The 21,020-nt window shown below is 39.3% G+C and overlaps 1 protein-coding gene across 1 annotated transcript; it reads left to right on the top strand.

Moving 5' to 3' along the window:
- Nucleotides 1–152: 152 nt before the first annotated feature.
- Nucleotides 153–2,367, top strand: LOC104426573 (transcription factor MYB13). The gene is made up of 3 exons (XM_010039676.3): nucleotides 153–466; nucleotides 596–725; nucleotides 1,544–2,367. Exons 1-3 carry the CDS (start codon nucleotides 334–336, stop codon nucleotides 2,061–2,063), a joined length of 783 nt encoding a protein of 260 aa, XP_010037978.1. The 5' UTR covers nucleotides 153–333; the 3' UTR covers nucleotides 2,064–2,367.
- The last annotated feature ends 18,653 nt before the right edge of the window (nucleotides 2,368–21,020 follow it).

The raw sequence follows: 21,020 nt of genomic DNA, 5'->3' as shown, positions 1-21,020 counted from the left end.
TACTGGAAAAATGATTTGCCCGAACTTCGTCCACAGAGAGAGAGAGAGAGAGAGAGGGGGGGTGCCGGCAGGATAATATGCCACTTTGTAATATGGGGGCCTACTGTGGACTAGGCGTACCAACCAGTACGCTCGTATGTTCAATGGAATGTCCACTCAACACCCTGTCAATATTTCTATATATATACATAAAGAGAGAACGCTCTTGGCTAGCTAGCCTAGCTTGAAAGAGTGCTTAGAGAGAGCTCACCAGCATATTTATACGTATCTCAGCTTAAACGAAAGTCATTTAAAACAGCTTCGCTACCAGAGAGAGAGAGAGAGAGAGAGAGAATGGGGAGAGCTCCGTGTTGTGAGAAGATGGGTTTGAAGAAAGGCCCCTGGACCCCCGACGAGGACCGCATCCTCATCAACTACGTCCAGCATCACGGCCACGGGAATTGGCGGAGGCTCCCTAAGCTCGCCGGTAAGTGAATTTGTTCGCGATTGAGTGCTTGTGTTTTGCTACCAATATGACAACGTATGACGTTATGAATCGAATCGCCGTATAGTGCCTGATCGTTAACGTTTGTCAGATTTTTTGCTTCCATTTCAGGCTTGTTGAGGTGTGGCAAGAGTTGCAGGCTCAGGTGGACAAATTACTTGAGACCAGATATTAAAAGAGGAAACTTTAGCAGAGAAGAAGAGGACACCATCATCCAACTCCACGAAATGCTTGGGAACAGGTTTTCTCTCCCTCTTTCCTTTCTTTCCCTCTTTCCCTCGATCCTTTCTTTCCCCTTTTTCCTTTATTTTCTCCCTTTTTCTTGGCAATTTGTATTCAAATAGCAAAGATCGACTGGCCTTTCAGATTTACGTGTGTTGAGCTCTGTGAGTTCTTACTTCATCTGCTTTTTGTCTAGAAACAGTAGAGCCAATTTCGATGAAAAAACATGTAGCATCGCCGTACCCACCGATTAAATCTTCGGGTCTGCTACCTAGAAACCATTGAGGCAGATTATGAAATAACTGCAAAAGATCAAATGCCGACATAGACGACTGAGACCATGCAAGCAGGCACAATTCTTGTCTAACTCAGTTTACGGTAGAGATATAAATAGTAAATCTATTAATTTGCACATTAACTACGTACACCGTGAGCGAGATTGTACTATGTTTGACAAAAAATATACCCTTTTTCTCAAATTTCGATGATCATAGCTTGAAAACCTCTCCTGGAATTTTTAGTGGAGGACCCCAATAAGCATAATAAAGGTTGATTGTTTTTCATTAAGGTTATATTCTTTTTCATGTTAAGCCCGCTTTTTTAGATTGGCAAAGATTCCCCGCTTGAAACATGTTTGTTTTCACGTGTCTTATTCATAAAATAGACCCCTCGTGTTTGTGGTTGTCCTTGTCCTTGTGCAATACCCTAAGACAAGATCAAAGACAAAGCCTTATGCATCCAAGCTTTGATTTGTTCCCACCCATCGTGAATCGAATGCATATAAACAGTAACGATACACCTGACGTGACCCTAATGTCACTGGTCCTTTTTCTTCAGATGGTCGGCGATAGCAGCGAGGTTGCCGGGACGAACAGACAATGAGATAAAAAACGTGTGGCACACCCATCTAAAGAAGAGGCTAAGAAAGGAGCACGAGGCGGCAGTGCTCGACAATGTTCCGTCCAAAAGGCTAGTCACGATGTCGCATACCAACAACGAACCACATGCTAAATATGAAAGCCACGGTGGGCCAATCTCATCTCCCCAAACTCAACAGAGCTCAAGCAGCGTGTCTCTATCCTCTACGACCACGGAAGACAACAGCGGCAATGATAACAAATGCATCAAAGAGGCGCTTGAAGATGCAATCTCCGGATTGATAGACGAGAATTTCTGGTCAGAATTGGTATCATCAGATGACAACAACTCAGCCATGAGCGATGATTTTCTTGCGGTTAGCAGTGAGTTCCAATCGTCCCTAAGTTCAAACGTTGGACCGTGGGACATGAATGGAGGTGGGATGGTGGATTGTTTTTGGTATGATCTCCTCAAAGGAGCTGAATTAGCAGATGTCTAGGTGACAGTTGCAAGAATTAGTCCATTTCTTCTTCTTTTCTGAAATTTTTTTATCCTTGTTCTGTTGTTTTTTGTATTGAGGTTTTACGTGCGGACTCGAGAGTCATGATTTTGAAGGTGACCACTGCCGTTAGCGACCGGACTTAGCTGACCAATCGAGTTGGACCAAACAGTGATGAGGATTTGTGGGTGGGAAGCTTTCAAACTTCGCTGGAGAGAACCTTGTTGTATATGTACCGAACACACATATGGAGACAACACCATCGCTGGTGGTTCTCGAATGAACGACCGTCCTTTACTAATTCTTACTTTCATCGTGCTGAACAGCCGGAAACGTGTATTATTAAATTTCTATCGGCTGCCTTGCTGCTCAGTTCCATGCGTGAATAGCATAGGAAATGAAAAAAAAAGAGTAAAGGATCCGGATTCCATCACATCATCAGTTTAACCTAACTTCATAAAGAAGATCTTGAAGTTTAGAAGAACTGACACCCATGTCCACTAGGCCAAATCTCTCTCTCTCTCTCTCTCTCTCTCTCTCTCTCTCTCTGCTAGGAATGATAGCAGGACGAGCCTGGGAACCGTGCACTTAACCAAAACCCGCCAAGTTCGAACTCACCCACATTGCTTAGCTTACTTAAGTTCCGACGAGCCATATAGACAGAGTCAGATTCAGAGCCACCACAACCGCCAAATCTCCGATGCCAGTGCCGCCACACAGGATCATCGTACCTTGATTTGGGGTGTTGGATATGGTGTGGGTGACGGCATTAATGGAGTTAGAAATAATTAGGGATTTCTCTAGGATAATTTTTTTATGTTAGAGATATTATTTTGATAAATCCATTAATTCCTTGTATTTCTCGAGATTATGCGTATATCTTGAATGATGTGTTATTTTAGATAGCTATCTAAATAGTTTCGTATATTCTTGTTCAAAATATATCGAAATATACACAAATTCCATATCTCTCTTTCCCACATCACTATATTCTTAACTTGGTTAAGGCCTTCTTCCAGAGGAAACCCTAAGTGTCCCTTGCACCCCAAGCATCTTAGTACTCACCCAAATAAATCCATTATCATTGCTCAACAGTGTTCACTCCATGCTCACAAGTCTCAAAGGAGGAAGCACTAAGTCGAGTCCATTCCATAATGGTCGTGTTTCGATCGCTACGACAATGGCCGTTTCACTTAGTCAAGCCTTTTCTTTCAATGCTAGTTACATATGCTGCATTGCTTAGTAATTATTTTCCCAAATCAGCCATATAGGCCACGTCACAATTACTGTTTTGAAAGCTAGCTACTTAATGTTTCCTCTTCTGATTCTTGACTTTTCGCGCATCGTTTTGGGAAGTCAATACCACCATTAGACTTGCCGTCTTTAGACCAGTTAGATCTAAAAGTTTCACCACAAATAGCTGTCAAAAGCAGCCTCACGCACATCCACTGTCCACGAAGATCGATGATTCAAATACATCTTAAGATTCTAATGATTATAACTAAAAATTACAACAATAAAAATCTAAGTAGACACACCCGAAGGTAAAAATAAAAGAACAAAGCCTATCACGCGCCCAGCGAAAAATGACAAATGGGATTCAACCTTAAGAGAAAGCTTATTAAATGAACCTCATGCATCGAACATAACCCCAAGAAAATTTCCAAGGACCAGACCCTATAGAATAGCTACTTCCGATACAATTCCCGATAGAGTAGGGTTAGGAAATTAGCAATTGCAATATATCGCATGTTTATTCAACACTTTCGAAAAGAATCACAAGGATCGCCCACTTCACGAGTGTGCTTGGCTTGTTCAAATCAGGAGAAAACGTGAAAGAGTCGATTAATCATTAAAATGTCCAATTTCCCAATAATACACCTTCATCATTGTTTTAACCAATAGAGATCATCTCTCTCTCTCTCAATAGTAGAACCCATGGATTCCACCAAGCGTGCACTCATCAATTAATAAAGACGTGTCTTTAATTGATCATGTAGCACAAGAAAGATCATGTTAGATTTGGACTTATCAATCACTACTCTAATGCATCACGTGCATTGTCAAGGCGGGAACCCCCATGTTTTTGTATTCTCTTCACCGACAGGAATTGGGTTGCTCTGTTTACATTATTTATCATTAGTGTGATGAAAATCTAGATGGATGTGATTAATAAAATATGATTAATAATTAAATGCCTGCGCATATTGTGATAATCCGACAGGGTTTTGCTTTTTAGCATTGCTTGCAAATACTTTATAAGTGATCTCTCTCTCTCTCTCTCTCTCATTTCCCTAATGAAGTTATAAAGTGCCATTTGTGATCTATGAACAACCCCCTCTTGAATCTCTCAAAAGGGTTGGCACTAATTAATTCCATTTTCAAACTCCTAAACCCATTCTAATTTGCTATTGGTAAAACTCATTTGAGTTAGTTAACTAAGTTATGAGATATGTTTAGTAGAATATAGAAAATGTACATGGAGTTTCATCTAGATATCATTTACATATCTCTATATTATAAAATAGATGCATGCTCCTTCACTTTTCAAAATTGTCCATCTAAGTATTATTTTGCCATTTTCCTTCTAAAATGGCCCTAATCCTTCTCCGACCCACATTCATACCTCTCTCTCTCTCTCTCTCTCTCTCGCGCGCGCGCACACACTCATTGCATCACATCACGGCCCTTGCAGCCTGAGCTCACTATCATGGCCACGCCATGGCCGCGAGATCTGGCATCTCGCGATCAATGGCTGCCGATTTGGATTGAGTGGTGAGTGGAGTGGGTCAACAGTGGCTGCGGACGGTGATTTGTGGGAGAATTTTGGGGCTTGAGGATTTGCAGGACAATTCAAATGAGAGGTTTTGTCTAGAGATAGCCAACTGGGGACTTTCAGAAACAGAGCTTGAGAATGGCCTCCGGCTAGCGTGCCTCCATGTTTCTTTTCCTTTCGGTGTTCATCTTAAACCAGCTCTCCAGCATCGAGTTAACTCCACCTCTCCGATCTCATCAAAGCAAATCGTCCATATTAAGATGAAACTAAACTAAATTAAAAGATAAATGAATAATAAGAAAAAGCAAAACAAAAAGTGACCTTTGAAAAAAAGGGGAAAAAGCCTTTTCGATGTTCTTTGATTTCAAAAAGACATGCATTCACAAGAAAGTACTTTCTCTTGACCTAATCCCAAGTGATTAGGTCGAGTAGCAATTGGATTTGAAACCACATATTTGTCGAAGCACGGCGTTTTAATGGTTTAGGTACCATGCTTTGTGCATGTATGTATGTATTTTGCCACCTCATTGTCTGGATGCAATCAATCCTAAGTCAACAATGGAGATTTGGCAAACTCCGCTGCCGTAACGCCACCAATCAATAATAGAAAAAGAGGCGGCTCTAGACTAGCTAGCTGCAGGTGGCTGTTATAAAGCCAAAGTCATTTTCTGATGATGTTCATAAGTTAGGGATTACACGTGAATTGTGAGTGAATCTAAAATAATACTGACGCATGAATTACAACTTTATAGTTGCTTGTAAATGTTGCATACCATTTTTGGTTATTGTCATATAACCGAAGTTAATTAGTTAATGTGAGAATATACCAGAAAACATACTTTTGCTTTAAATCAATAATCACTTAGATATATCTAATTCTATAATATGATTGAAATACCTTGAAACAAAACCCCGCATCAAAAAGACGAAAGCACCCCTCCTTGCAAAACTCATTTTGGGGGTATTTGGTTTAGCTTTCCCAAGGGGCTTTCAGCCCCGAAAGCCCCTTGGGAAAAAAAACTAGTGTTTGGTTCAGCATTTGGAGCCCCCATTCTCCAAATGCTGACATTTAGAATGCTGAAAGCCCAAAGCAGGTGGGGACCTGGGCATTTCAGCATTTTCGGCATGCCACTCCCTTGGTTTAATGAATTGTCGTCGAATGCCTATTTTACCCTCAATATTTCCTTAAAAGTCCAATTTTACCCTATATTGAACAAAACCCTAACTTTTTTTTCACGTTTCCTCTCTTTTGCAGCGTTCTCCATCGACTCTCTTCTCCTCGTCTCTCTCTCCCTAAAACTTGCACTACTCCATCACGATTTGATTCCGAGAACCACTCCATCAAGGTCGAAGTTCGTCGCGACGAGCAAGCGAGATCTGGATCTTCTACCTCTTGACGAGCAAGCGAATCCAAGATCCGAGCAATCCGGCGACGGCTCTGGCTCTGCTTCCTACTCCTGTGACGGCAACAGCTTTGCTTCCTGCTCCTGCGACGACGACGGCTCTGCTTCTTGCTCCTGCAACCGACCTTCTGACCCAACTGAAGGAACTCAAGGCCGAGTTCGCCTTCCTCCGCAGCGAATCGACGACAGCGACGGCGACGGCTCTGGCTCTGCTTCCTACTCCGTGACGGCGACAGCTTTGCTTCCTGCTCCTGCGACGACGACGGCTCGGCTCCGCTTGCTCCTGCAACCGACCTTCTGACCCAACTGAAGGAACTCAAGGCCGCGCTTGCCCTCCTCCGCGTCGCCAAGGTCATCGGTGGCACCCCCGAACAAGCTCTCCAAGATGTACGTCCCTGTTCTTACTTAATTTTTAGGCGAGTGACTCTAGGGTGTTGGGGGTGGGAATCGACGACCAGGGTTTTGGGTTTTTGCCTCGGTTATTGATTGGGGGTTGCTTTTTTAATTGTTGTTGTTGGAATTCTAGAGATTGGTTCAGCACCAGCCCACCCAGTACCCGACGTTGGAAGAGCCGAGCATCGGGAAAATCAAGTTCAAAGCTTTTGATCTGGGAGGCCATCAGATTGCTCGCAGAGTGTGGAAAGACTAAAAGACTAAAGGTATGCCCCGGATGTGAGTTTGAGAGTTCGTTTTGCACCTTTGGATGTTGCGCGCGAGGGTACTTCGGTTGATTGTGAAGTGTCCGCATTGTAGCCCTCACATAAGCTGTAATTGCTACCACGGGCTTGGATTTTTATGCTGGTAAATGTATTTTTCTTTCTTCCTTGATGATGACACATTATCAGAGTTGCGTGTTGCCAGTACTCGATGATTGTCCTGTTCTTGCTCTGTTTAGATTTCTGCAGCTATAGTCTCGTCGTGAGTTTCGGTTTTTCTTTTTTTAATTTGTGCGGAGGTGGGGATAGCACCAGCATTATCCTTTTGCTTTCTTTGATTCTTTCCGGTTCAGGTTTTCTGCCATCGCTCTTCTTCAACTTGTCCTCCTTTCTTTTCTCTCTGTCCTGGTCTCTGTCCTTCCTTTGGCTTTTGTTGATCTGGTGTATATCCACAACACTTTGTTTGTCCCACCCCTTATCTCCTTCCTTTTCCTTGATCTTCTCTTTCCCTTCCATCTTCCTGTCAACATTTTTCTCCACTGGACTGGGTACTGTCTGAATAGATGCACCAGTATTTAGAACCACCGAATTTCCACTAAATTTTCTATCATCCTTGATCCTCGCTCTCCCGACTTTCGGTCATCACCTTTCCTTTCATGGGTTTTCTCTTTCTGTCGGGCAAAGAACCAGTTTTGCAATCGCTGCTTCTACCATTCCCCCATCCTTTTTCCCGTCTGCACCCACAAGCTTCTCAACCATCTAACTCCCCAATCCCGCAACATCTCGCCCCTCTTGCCTCGGCTTCTGCACAAACTTAGAATCATTGGAATTCCCAACAAAATGGCTGTTCCGATTCTTCGAGTTATCTTCTCGCACTATAAGATGCGGGTTCCGCCGCTGACTCCTTTACCATATAAAGTGTGATTTTTATTTTTATCCTTCTCTGAGTCTTGAACTGTTTTCTCACCGGACGCCCTCCAAAGTGCCAAGATAGTCTATCCTTATCAATATTTTTGTCCTTTCTATTGCTGTCACCTCTGTTTGATCCAACCAACATCAACACCTCTTTAAAATGATCTTTTCTATTGCTGACGTTGCTGAATGAGTTTCTTGTATATATGCAGCATCAAAATTGGTCTTAGCACTTAATAAAAAAAAATTGTTCTTAGCAGGTCCTTGGTGGTCTGCTCCAAGTAAAATCCTTCTTGATGTCTTTTCCTGCAAGTGCAATTGAGCATTTAGTGTACTTTGCTGTGAAATATCCAATATGGAATTTTGTTGAGCTTGTTCTCGTCCTTAATGCATTTATCTAATGCCTTAACAACTATACCTGTCTAGCCACATGACAATAAAAAAGTACACATTTGCTGCTTTTAGAGATAACATTATAGATGAGACTTTAGTTTGTGTTTGCCTGTTGACCAAAGTGAAACTTTTCTGGCAATGGTAGAACTATATTGCATTTGCAACCTTTATTGAGATTTGATTTTACCAATTAGTTTCCACATGTTTTGTTTGCACACCAGTTACTTGTCCAAACCAATGAGAGGTAGCTGTTACAATTCCAAATTCAATAGTGTAATCTCCATCTATGTTTTGGTAGCAAAATTAACATATTTTCAAGTTTAGTGCAACTTAAGGGGATTCTTGGATACTTCTGCTTTAATTACGTGATAATAGCTCCAACTTCCATCCTTCCTCCTCTACTCATATCACATTTGTTTGTTTGTGTATATATACATATAACATTTATTTGTTTGTGTTTCTTAAATTTATTATTTGTTCATGTCATTTACTAGTAGATGAGTTCATCAAAGGCATTTTGGAGCTCGGAAGATGTAAAAATCTTTTGTAACTTATGCATCGAACAAATTGAAAAATGCAATCGTCCTACAAACAACAAAAGAGATGGATGGACAGTCATAATTAATAAGTTTGAGGAGCTAATGGGCAAAAAATATGATAAACAAAAAAGAAGAGTAAGCGAGATAACCTCAAGGAAGAATGGAAAATATGGAGGTCATTGCTTTACAATGAAACTGGACTAGGATGTGATTCAAGGAAGAAAACCATTGATGCGAGTGACGAATGGTGGGGGAGTAAAATTCAAGTTTTCCTCACTTCTTTTTTAACTTTCATGTTAAGCTCGCCTTTAATGATACAACTTATGCAAATGTTTCATTATAACAGGCTAATCCAAAGTTTAAGGCTTTTAGGATGAAAGGCATACATCATGATCTTGAAGTAAAGTTAGATATGATGTTCAGAGATACAGTTGCTACAGGAGGAATTACATGGAATCATGCACAAGGTTTATGTGTTGATAATGATGTGTAGACCATACAACCTGGTATCGATGATATTGTAGGGTTTACTGATGAAAACTTTGAGGATCATGTGGATGAAACATTTGTTGAACCAATTGGAACTCAAACTCATAAGAGAGCCACACAGATTTCAAAGATGCAAGCTCAAGGAAAGAAATATAAGAAAGTGAGCACAAGAGAGGAGCTTGGAACACAAATTAATAGGCTGCTTACAATTGTTGAGAGTAGGAGCACTACCAGTGCTGCATCCAAAGCAACCAGTTTAGTCGGTCCTTATGAAGACCTCATAGAGATATTGGATTCCATACCTGAGATTGTAGAAGATGAAGACTTGTACTTTTTTTCAATTTCTCATTTAAAGGAAAAAATAAACAATAGACAAGTTTTCATGAGCTTAAAGGATGATGCAAAGAAAGTAAAGTATCTCAAATATAAGATGAGAAAAGAATCAAGTCTTCGTAGATAGGAGGATGTTAGCATTTTATTGTTTTCATGTTTGAAACTAGTCATTCCACTTTGTTTCTATTTATGGATCTTTATTTGCAGCCTTTGTGAACCTAATTTCAATTAATGTTTGATGTTAGAATTGTTTTCATTTGGTGTTCTCTTAATGTGATAGTTTGCATATATGTGATGGTTAATACATTGTTTCTTTTTATATTTTGTTACTTGAAGCAGTTATGGATGATTCACATACAATGGAAAATCATGAGCAAGAGGAAAATGAATTAAGTGATCTTATCTCAGTCACTGAAGCTGCAATTCTTTATCAAGCGACCAACTTTTGCAAACAACCTTGCATGATCTCAACATATACAGGTTATGTATGGTTGAAAGAGTTGATGGACGAAGATGCTAATCCGATAAGGTGTTACAATATGTTTAGAATGCATAAGATTGTATTTAACAATTTAACGCATAATTTAGTAACACGTTATGGCCTTCGAGGATTTAGGAATACTGATGTTAAAGAAATGGTTGGTATGTTTCTTTATATTTTAGGACATGGTATAGGTAATAGATTAGCACAAGAGCGTTTTCAATACTCTGGGGAAACCATAAGTAGGCACTTCAGCTTAGTTTTAGATAAAATTTGTGATATGGGAAAAGATTTGATCCAACCAACTGATCCAGAATATAGAAAAGTTCCAGAGAAGATCAAGAAATATCAACGATTTTATCCATATTTTAAGAATTGCATTGGAGCTATTGACAGTACACATATTCTAGCAGTTGTACCTACGTATGATCAAATTCGTTTTATTGGTCAAAAAGGAACAACAACTCAAAACGTGTTAGCCGTATGTAATTTTAATATGGAATTTGTTTATGTTTGGACCGGTTGGGAGGGACAAGCTCATGATACCCGTATATTTTATGAAGCTATTGGAAGACGTGATACACATTTTCCCCATCCTCCTCTAGGTATGTTAGTCAATGGTTTAGATACATTCATATATTTAATTGGCATATATTAATTAAATTTACAATATATTTATGTAGGTAAATATTACTTAGTAGATGATGGATATCCAAATCCTACTAGTTATTTGGGGCCATATAAAGAAATTAGATATCATTTGCCAGAGTTTTGAGAAGGTCCTTCACCCACAGGATATCGAGAAGTGTTCAACCGTGCCCATTCCTCGCTACGCTCGACAGTTGAGCGAGCCTTGGTGTATTAAAACAGAAGTTGAGGATTTTAACTCATATGACATGTTATCCATATGAAAAACAAGTGCAAATTGTGGTAATGGCAATGACTTTGCACAATTATATACGGAGAAATAACGTGACTGACACGAATTTTGAACAAGCAGAATTGGATCCCGATTATGGATATTCAGTTGACCATGATGAGGAAAATGAAGGGTGGGTGCTTCAAATTCGTATGCATCTCCGGACATGGCACGTTTACGTGATGAAATAGTCATAAGTTTACAAAGTCATTGATGTTTGTAATACTAATTATAACGTTTTCTTTTTTTTTTTTTTTGGACATATATGACCATGTTTAATATCATGAAATGTTTCTAGTCAAATTTGTATGAGAGAAACTTAGTTTTATTTTTCTTAATGAAGACCTCCCTTTTTATATGCGGTGTTTACTAAAAAAAAAAATAGCATCCACAATCGGTCGCTTTATCATCCACCGAATAAGTTCACTTTTTCTTTTTTGCTATATCATTTTTATCTTTTAACAATCAATAGCCCAACTTTTTATTAATATACTAGAATGATAATTAATTAACGAATATGATTAATACTATAATAATTAAAAAAAAAAAAAAACTATTCAAAGTTGAAAACAAACCTAAAAGAATCCTAGGCCAAAAGTTGAGCTTTGCATCTAATCTATAATCAAATTCTTTTAATATAATTTTTAAATAAATTTACTAATATGTATCTTTTACATTATTCTCAATATGAAAATGTAAAATGTTATATGATAATCATTTTTCTTTTTTGCAACTTTAAAAATACTAAAACTAAAAAATTTAATTTAGTCACCAAAGAATCAAGAACTGCTTCTGAAAAATGGTACCAGAAATTGTCCGAGGAATCGGGCAGGGGAATCGGGCAGGTTTATGGAATTGGTCCCATGTGGAAAGTTCACTTTTTTTTATATCATTTTTATCTTCTGACAATCAATAGCTCAACTTTTTATCAATACACTAGAATGATCATTAATTAACGAAGATGATTAATACTACAATAATTAAAAAAAAAAAATATTCAAAGTTAAAAACAAACCTAAAAGAACCTTAGGCTAAAAGTTAAGTTTTGCATTTAATTTATAATCAAATTTTTTGATATAATTTTTAAATAAATTTACTAATATGTATCTTTTATATTACTCTCAACATGAAAATGTAAAATGTTATATACTCATTGTTTCTTTTTTGCAATTTTAAAAATATTAAAACTAAAACACTTAATTTGGTCATACCAAATGGCTTTTCAAATACAAGTTTACCAAACAGTTTTACATTTCCCTAAAGCACTTTTCAGTTTTAGTTTACCAAACAGTCTAGCATTTCGGAAAACTCATTTATCTCAAAGATATTTGCATTCTCCCAAGGGCATTTCCCCAAAGTTGAACCAAACAGGCCATTTTATCACTCAGCTTAGGGTCTGAGTGGGTTTCAATTAGAGTTGATTTTGAGTGTTTTTGGGGACGTTCGAATCAAGGATTGGAAAGAAAATGGATTTTCACAAATAGGGTCAAAATAAGATATAAAGTGGTTTCTAAAAGCAAATCTCGAAAATGAGCTTGGTATTTATATGTAAGTGGTTAGAGGATGAAATGTGGGGATGTTTGTGGTATTTTCCTTGATTATTATTCCTTAATGTGTATATATCGTTCAACAGTTTGACGGTTGCGCGCTATAAACATTCTCAAGGCTATTTCCAAAACTAAAATCATTTTTTTAGATGAGTTATATCTAGTGTGAATAAATTAAATTTTCATTTAAGACAGAATAAATTAAACTTCATACGGTGCATATTTATATATATAGTATAGCTGATTGCTCTCCAAAGGAATGTAATGATTCACATCAAATTTGTACTTATCCAGTCCCATGTGCAATATTAAGCCCAGCGAGGTAATACGGACCCCACCCGATTGCAGTTGGGTTCCTTGCACCCTGATCCAATTCCAAGATACAACATTACTAGTTACAATATAGACCCATAACCACCCCAAAAAAAGAAAAAGAAAAAGAAACCTACAAAAGAAATTGTATACGTAAAAATTTAGAAAAAATGAGCAAATGGGGTGACGTAGCAAAGGAAGATTAGCTTACGATTTCCCTTTGCTAAATGATGTGCCAAATCATTATTGTATGTTAAATGTGGATCACCCGATTGATAATAAGTTAATAACTTACATTCTACCATATCATTTAGCATACGGACTTTGTAAATTAGTGCTAGTATGCCCAATGGAAAGTTCTTGAAATGTTATTTTTCCATAAAGACTAGTGGATTAAAAGGTGAGTGTGCGAGGAGGAATAATATATCACAAACGAATCAAAAAGTTTTGTTATTGATACGAACAAAAGAAAATTTAAGATGCACGGATATATGGAAGCCGGGTGCGCAAAACACGGTTCAAATCACAAATTATACCGAACCAAACTGTTTGTTACCATATTGTACTACCTACTGATTTTTAGGGATAAGTGTTCAGAAGTCCTACAACTTGTCACGAAAGTGCATTTCAGTCTAAAAAAAGTGCATTTAAGTCCTAAAACTTGTCAAATTGTTTCAAACGAGTCCTAAGATCGCGCCGTTAACCTTTTCCGTTAAATATCCTGACGTGGCATTTAAAATAATTTTTTTATTTTCCACGTGTATTTTTTAATTATTTTTAAAAAATTAGATTTAAAAACTAAAAAAATCAAATTTATTCATTTTATCTTATTTTTACCAAAAACTTTAAAAAAAGTTAAAATATTTATTAAAAAAAAAAAAAAAACAGCGGCTCCTCCCCGCCGCCGCCCATCGCCGGAGGGCCGGGCGACGGTTGCCGGCTCGGGCGGGGTGGCCGGGCCTCACCGGCCCCCGTGAGGGCGGCGACGACTCACCCGAGGGGGCGGCGGCCGCCGGCCCCGCGAGGGCGGCGGGCCCAGATCTGGGCACCCGCACCGGGCGAGCGAGGGTGCCCCGATTTGGGCCCGTCGGCCCTCGCGGGGCCGGCGGCGTCGCCCCCAGGTGAGTTGCCGCCCGGCCCTCACGGGGCCGGCGGCGTCGCCCGCCCAGGCGAGGCCTCGTCGGCCCTCGCTCGGGGCCGGCGAGGCTCGCCAGATCTGGCGATCCTCATCGGCCCCGGCGGGGGCCGACGAGGCCTCGCGGGGGCCGGCCACCCCCGCCCAGGGCCGGCGACCGTCGCCGGCTCAGCGACGGGCCGCGGCGGCGAGGGGAGAAGAGCTGCGGTCGCCGGTAATTTTTTTTAATAATTTTAAAAATAAATTTTTAACTTTTCTTTTTAGTTTTTGTTGAAAATAGGATAAGAATAAATTTAATTTTTTTAGTTTTTAAATCTATATATTTTTTTAAATGGATAAAAAATAATTAAAAAATACACGTGGAAAATAAAAAAATTATTTAAAATGACACATCAGCATATTTAACGGAAAAGGCTAACGGCGTCGATCTTAGGACTCGTTTGAAACAATTTGACAAGTTTTAGGACTTAAATGCACTTTTGCAAGTTTTAGGACTGAAATGCACTTTCGTGACAAGTTGTAGGGACTGAAACTGATTTTTAATGAACTTACATTAATGTATGTAAAGTTATTCAGATGTTGTGAGCGTAGAGCTTGGTTTTTTTCATTAAACAAATACTCTTTCTGAGCTACTTTTAGTTTATTTGAGCTCATGAAATTACAAAAGAAAACTAAAAAAAAAAAACCAGCTTGATTTGTTCGAATCAAACCAAATTCCACAAAACGATTTGGTTCAATTTGGTTTGATTCCAAGCTACAATTGATTTGGTTCAATTTAATTTTTGTTCATGCGGTTTGGGTTAGTTTGATGTCGAAATCTCACTAAATCACACCGTGCATCCAGAGTTCGAATGTGCCCGACAATGGAACTATGAATTTTCTCAAGAATTGGGCTATGCTCATATAATCACCTTCTCCTTGCTTTTAAAATCCTTCCTTTGACACATTATTTTTATTCATCTTCATTTAACCTCAATATATTTTATTAGGTGCAATGTCCATTTAAAGAATTCTTGACGCTTTCACAAGTGGATAAATGATTTGTGCACTTAAAAATAGCTGCGTAAACTAACCACATTCATCCACACGGCTCCCAATCGATAGTGATTTAAAAGGTTTTCTACATAGATAGTGAGGGTATGTAATAATAATCCTACTATATATACCTTGTTACTAATTATGTGACAATGATGAAATCTGAAGTTCGTATGATGAGGAAGCGTTCATATGTAAAATCATAATTATTGACATGAACACTTTCGTATAAAAGGAGAATTTTGGGGGGGAAGGTTAGAAAAATAACTATTTCCTTTACCTAGCAAAGATGAGAGGCCCATTCTTTGGGCATTATTACATAAGAGCTTCCAAAGTGCTTGGGGAGGTGACAAGACTCAATTTACAGGTAAGTAGTTTTTCTTGTAGACTTTGGCAACCCAGTCTACTATATGGTTGGCCTCTCTAAAACAACGCACAATTTTGATATTTGAGAAAGCCCTTAACTTGTCCTTGCACTTCAAGACAAGCATGTGAGTCTCCCAACATGTGAGTCTCCAAACTCAACTGTTTTGAACCATTTATGGCTTTGACTAATTCTAAGTTGTCTAACTCAAGTACAATGACTTCGTGCCTTTTAGAATGGGAAAATTGTCTAAAAAGTCCTAAACATGTTGCACATTTGCCAATTCAGTCTTAAACATTTTCACTTATTGCCGATTTAGTCTATCTTGCCAATTTTGGCCAGAAAATGCTGATGTAGATGCCGGCGATGCCACATAGGACTACTGGTACTAACGTGGACAATTTTTAATAATATTTTAATATTTTTTTGATTTTTTTATTCTTATTTTTTTCCCTTTTTTTTTTTTTTTCTTTTTGCTTTTTCCTTGGCCTTTTCCGATGGCTAGCCACTAGCCATAGGCCCACTGGCCACAGCCAGTCCGGCTGGCCTTGCATGCCATAGGCGAGGCTCAGCCGAGCAAGGAGAAGCCCCAGCGAGGGGAGCCCTTGCCCAAGTGTGGCCCGGCAAGGGTCGCCTGGGCGAGGCCAACCCTCCCCCAGGCCAAGGCGGCCTCGCTAGATCTGGCGATGGGAGCCCTCGCCGAAGCTTGCCCTTGCCCAGGCGAGCGTCGGCCTCACCCAAACCAGATCTAGCGAGGCCGGCCCTCGCCCCTGGTCAGGCGAGCATCGGCCACTAGCCACAGGCCGACGCTCGGCCGTGGGCGCTGGGGAGCCACCCCCGCTGTCGATGTGGATCTCGCTCAGCTTCACCTAGACGTTGAGGAACTCCTTGGCCTTCACCTCACGAAGCTTGTGAATCCGGTGGGGCTCGACATAGGTCGACACGATGGTGTCATAGGAGATGACCACGTTGTCGGCCACCTTCTGCTCCGCCTTCTTGTAGTGCTTGAGCCACACCAGCCCCATGCCCTTATCGTAGCCGTACTCCTCGATCTCTTAGGACGCCGTGACGAGGCCGTTGGGGAGGCCAATCTTCGCCAGTAGGAGGTTCAGCTTCTCGCGGCAGATCTTGTCGCTATGGTAGACCTCAGCCTTGGTCTTCATCTTCAAGGAAGAAGAAGATGGAGATGATGGAGATGGCGGAGGTGGAAAAGGAGGTCAAGATGAGGTGGGGGGAAAGGGCTCCCCTCGTCGGGGCTCCTCCTCGCCCGACCTCGCCTTGCCTATGGTGGGCGAGGCTAGCCAGCTAGCTATGGCCGATGGCCAGCCACCGGAAAAGGCCAAGAAAAAAAAAGGAAAAAGGAAAAAAAAATAAAAAAAAAATAAAAATCAACAAATTTTTTAAAAATCAACAAATATTAAAATATTATTAAAAATTGTCCACGTCAGTACCGGTAGTCCTACGTGGCACCGCCGGCATCCACGTCAGCATTTTACGGCCAAAACTGGCTGGATGGACTGAATTGACAATAAGTAAAAAGGTTTAGGACTCAATTGACAAAGTTAAAAGATTTATGACTGAATTGGCAAAAATGCAATAGGTTTAAGACTTTTAGAATAGACAAGGTTAAGGGCTTCCAATAAAGCTAGAATTTTAGCCATCAAGGGAGAGGACACTATTATCGAAGAAGCTATTCCTCCCAAAATTCTCCCGACTGAGTCACAGCAGACACAAACAATCGAGCTCTCCACCAATCCAAGTTCATATGCTCCATCTATATTGATCTTGTAGACTCCGACTGGTGGTGGGTTCTAAATCTGAGATTCTTCAACTACTCTATTTCTAGATCCGCTCAATCTTGGGTTCCATTTGCTGAAGCATTTTAATTTTGTTTGAACCGGATCAAGGATGATATTTGCGCTTGGTGTTCTGTTATTGAAGACAGCTTGGTTATGTGCCTTCCATATGTGCCATAAAATTGCAACCATCGATTGTAGATCTGAGGGGTTACTCACCTCTTTTTTTTTCAATTTGCAAAACCATTATTCAATTTGATTTAGTCCTTGACTTGAGATATTAATGTTTAGTATAAGGTTGGACTATATTTCTTTTGTCCAAGGGCATAACAAGAACAAATGTTCGACGGTTTCCCTATTTCGGTGGCATAAGGAGCATATGGGATTAGGTATGATTTTCCGTTGAAATAAGTTGTCCTTACTTGAGAGAGCATTTTGGCATAAGCTTCACATGAAAATTCTAATCTTGGGTAGAGTGTGCAATTTTCTAATATCTACTGAGGGGGTGGGGGGGGGTTGAAAGAAAGTTGAGACTCGGTTTTTATTGCATTTCTCTGTTTTCTCCTAGATGTAGTTGTATCAACTTTTAACTATATACTTATCTGCTTGAGTATTAGTCCATGCAATCTTATCTTTTTCTATTTGAGGTTTAATTGGGATAGCAAGGATCTCTTTAACTAATTGATCTTCAAATGCTCTGCTAAGACCAATTCGTCCCATCTGCCTTCCTTTTTGGCAATGAGTTTAGAGACCAAGTAGGATTTATGTCTATTTGTGGAATCTCCTATAATACCCTTCTTTAGCCATGTGTCTTCCCTAATTTTTATTTGAGATCCACCTCCCATTGCCCACATGACTTGAGGTGATATCAAATTTTTGTCTAGAGCAAACTTTGCCAACCTCAAGAGGGACATTGACCATTTTCTACATGTTTTACGTGGGGATAATAAAGTCCTTTAAACAAAATGCTTCAAAGAGAAGTTGGATTTTGACACAATCATCAAGCTTACTTTTCTAACATTGCCTTTATCTTTTCTTGTCTTCAGGATATCCCGTTTCTTTCAGTGAATTCCCACTTTGGTTTCATTAGTTTTCCATTAGAACAAGGCAATCTTCTGTTCAATAGCCTCACAAATAGAAGCTGAGATTTTAAATACTAACATTGCATTTTGTGGTAATGCTTGAACCACCGTTTTAAGCATCACTTCTTTTCCAACTTTGGATTCAAGTTTTTCCTTCCAACCTTTCAATTTTGAGCTAACTCTTCAAGGAATCCATACAAACATTTGTATTTTTTTTTCACCCCCAATCTAAAGGAATGCTGGGATATTTGCTAGTTTTGTCAATAATAGGAACTCTCAATTCCCTTGCCATATTGTCTTTCAAAGACTAAAGGCAGCCCCTACTTAAGATCCCTAATTTGTTTAAATGTATGTCTTGTCTAGATGCTAGGTAGTATTAGTTCAAAATCATTGCCAAATTCTAACGCTATAGAATTGTACCATTCAAGAAAAGAATCGAATCATCCATAAAGAGTACATGAGAAAGGGTGGGACACCATCTATTCAGTGTAATGCCTATGATGCTACCATTAGCCATAGGTATCTTCATTAACAAGGAACAACATGTTTGCCACAAGAATAAAAAGGCAAGGAGATAATGGATCCCATTGTCTGATTCCTCTTGAAGGTTTGAAATATTGTAAAGGCTCTCTATTAAACTTAACGCTGAATGAGATCGTAGTAACACATAGCATAATCCATCTCACCCATTTCTCATCAAAACCTATCTTTAATAGGTATGCCTCCAAGAAATCCCATTCCACTCGATTATAGGCCTTCTTCATATCTAATTTCAAAACAGCTTGGAATTTCTTTCTTTTTTTTGATTCTGATTTGATGCAACACCTCCTAGACAATAAAGATGTTATCTTGAATTTGTCTCCTGCCAACCAGAGCGCTTTGTTATGTTGCAATAAGTTCTAGTAAGAGTAGCTTGAGCCTATTAGCCAACACTTTTGAGATAATCTTGTAGCCGAAATTACATAAACCGATTGAACGGTACTAATCTAATTTCTTTGGGTTTAGAACATTCGAGATAGGGAGATATGTATTCAAATCTAGTGGAAGGGATCCGATGTTTAGAAATATTTTCACCTCCTTTAAAATGCCCATTTACTATGTTCCCAATTATGTTGATAAATTAAGCCATTAAGGCCATCTGGCCTCGGAACTTTTATTGCATCGAGCTGGAAAGCTACTTATCTTACTTCTTTTAAGGTCACTTCAACCAGCAATTTATTGTTCATTTCTTATGTTACTACTTTAGGTGGTTGATCCAAGATTGGTGAGAAGTTTCGAGGGCCATAAGACTGGTATAACTCTCTGAAAAAAAGCACAATATGTTCTTTTAATTGATTATGCTCAAACAATCATGTATTTTCTGAATTTGCAATATAGAGATCATGTTTCTCAGTCTTCTTTGAATAGTAGTCACACGAAAACATTTTGTATTTTTATCTCCCCACCTCAGCTAATTAATCCTAGAATGTAACCCTTAACACGTCTTTTCTCGCCTCCATAAATCATCGATATCTTCTTGTGATTTTCTTAATCTCGCTTTGTTAAAGGGTTTTGTAAAGTTATTTGTAAGCCATTCCATTTCCCATTTCAACAAGTTGATTTTCTTTTGTCCATTCACAAATTTCTTCTTGCTCCATTTGGAGAGCATATTGTACATCTTGCAACTTCCCCGACTAAATCCTTTTGAGGCTAAATTGTAGATCCCCAAGTTTTTTGCACTGTCTCCCTAAATTCATCACTCTCAAGCCAAAAAGCTTCAAATCTAAATTCTCTTTTTCTTTGTACTGGATTAAGTTGAAGAGATAGGAGGATAGGACTATGGTCTAATCCTATCGCAAGAAGAGCATATGCTTCAGTTTCAGGGTACAACAACCTCCATTCTATCGTGCATACTAACTTGTCAAGTCGTTCTTTTACATACTCATCCCCTTCTCTATTGTTGGCCCACATGAACGCACATCCCTTGCTATTTATATCCATTAATGAACATGCATCCAAACATTCACGAAAAGCATTCATTTAGAAGTTTTCAACCAAGCGCTTACCAACTTTTTCCTAATAAAACCACATTTCATTGAAATCTCCCAAGCACACCCAAGGCAAAGTATTCGTAGAGCTTATCTTTCGTAATTCCTCCTGAAGTTGTAGCCTCTTTTGATATTTATAGGGAGCATGAACAAATGTAATTCTCATTTTTTATCATTTACCCCCCTCTTCACATCTCAAGTTCACAAAGTCCTCAGTCATTGAGTCTATATCTAGTGTAATTCTATCATCCCACATAATAGCCAAGCCCCCTGTCATGTCCACACAATTAACTACTTAACAACTCTGTAATTGAAGTCTTCGCTTTATTTTCTAAACAAACTTAGGTTGCCTTTTTGTCTCCATCAGAACACCAAAGTAGGTCTGAAATGAGTCGTCCGAGCTCTTATGTCTCGGACTGTCAAAGGTGCGCCCAACCCTTAACAATTCTAGCATAAGATATTCATGGTTCATTTGGTGGCTTATTAGGGCTAGCCACCAAAGCCCATGCAGCGACTTTTTTGGTTGTATGAACAAGTGTGTCCAGAAGTTGTGCTTCGTCCAACCAACCTTGGGTTGGAGTTGATGGATCATGATTGCTAGCCCTCTTCTATTTTTCGGTAGAGGGAGTTTTTGGTTCCTTACATGTCTTTGAATTGCTACTTTTTGAGCTAGTTTGGGTTGGCTAAATGTTTAAACTCTTTATATGCTCAGGCCTGTGAGTGGAAGTGCCCTTTTCCTTGGGTTATACATAGTAATC

The sequence above is a fragment of the Eucalyptus grandis genome, chromosome 11 (genome assembly GCF_016545825.1).
Source record: "Eucalyptus grandis isolate ANBG69807.140 chromosome 11, ASM1654582v1, whole genome shotgun sequence".
Classification (NCBI taxonomy): Eukaryota; Viridiplantae; Streptophyta; class Magnoliopsida; order Myrtales; family Myrtaceae; genus Eucalyptus; species Eucalyptus grandis.
This window is presented reverse-complemented; position numbering and strand designations above follow the sequence as displayed.

Bases quoted from the DNA above. Each gene is read 5' to 3' on its own strand.
- LOC104426573 (XM_010039676.3), top strand. From the start codon at position 334: ATGGGGAGAGCTCCGTGTTGTGAGAAGATGGGTTTGAAGAAAGGCCCC. The intron at 467-595 runs GTAAGTGAATTT...CTTCCATTTCAG, and splicing joins GAGGCTCCCTAAGCTCGCCG to GCTTGTTGAGGTGTGGCAAG. The intron at 726-1,543 runs GTTTTCTCTCCC...CTTTTTCTTCAG, and splicing joins CACGAAATGCTTGGGAACAG to ATGGTCGGCGATAGCAGCGA.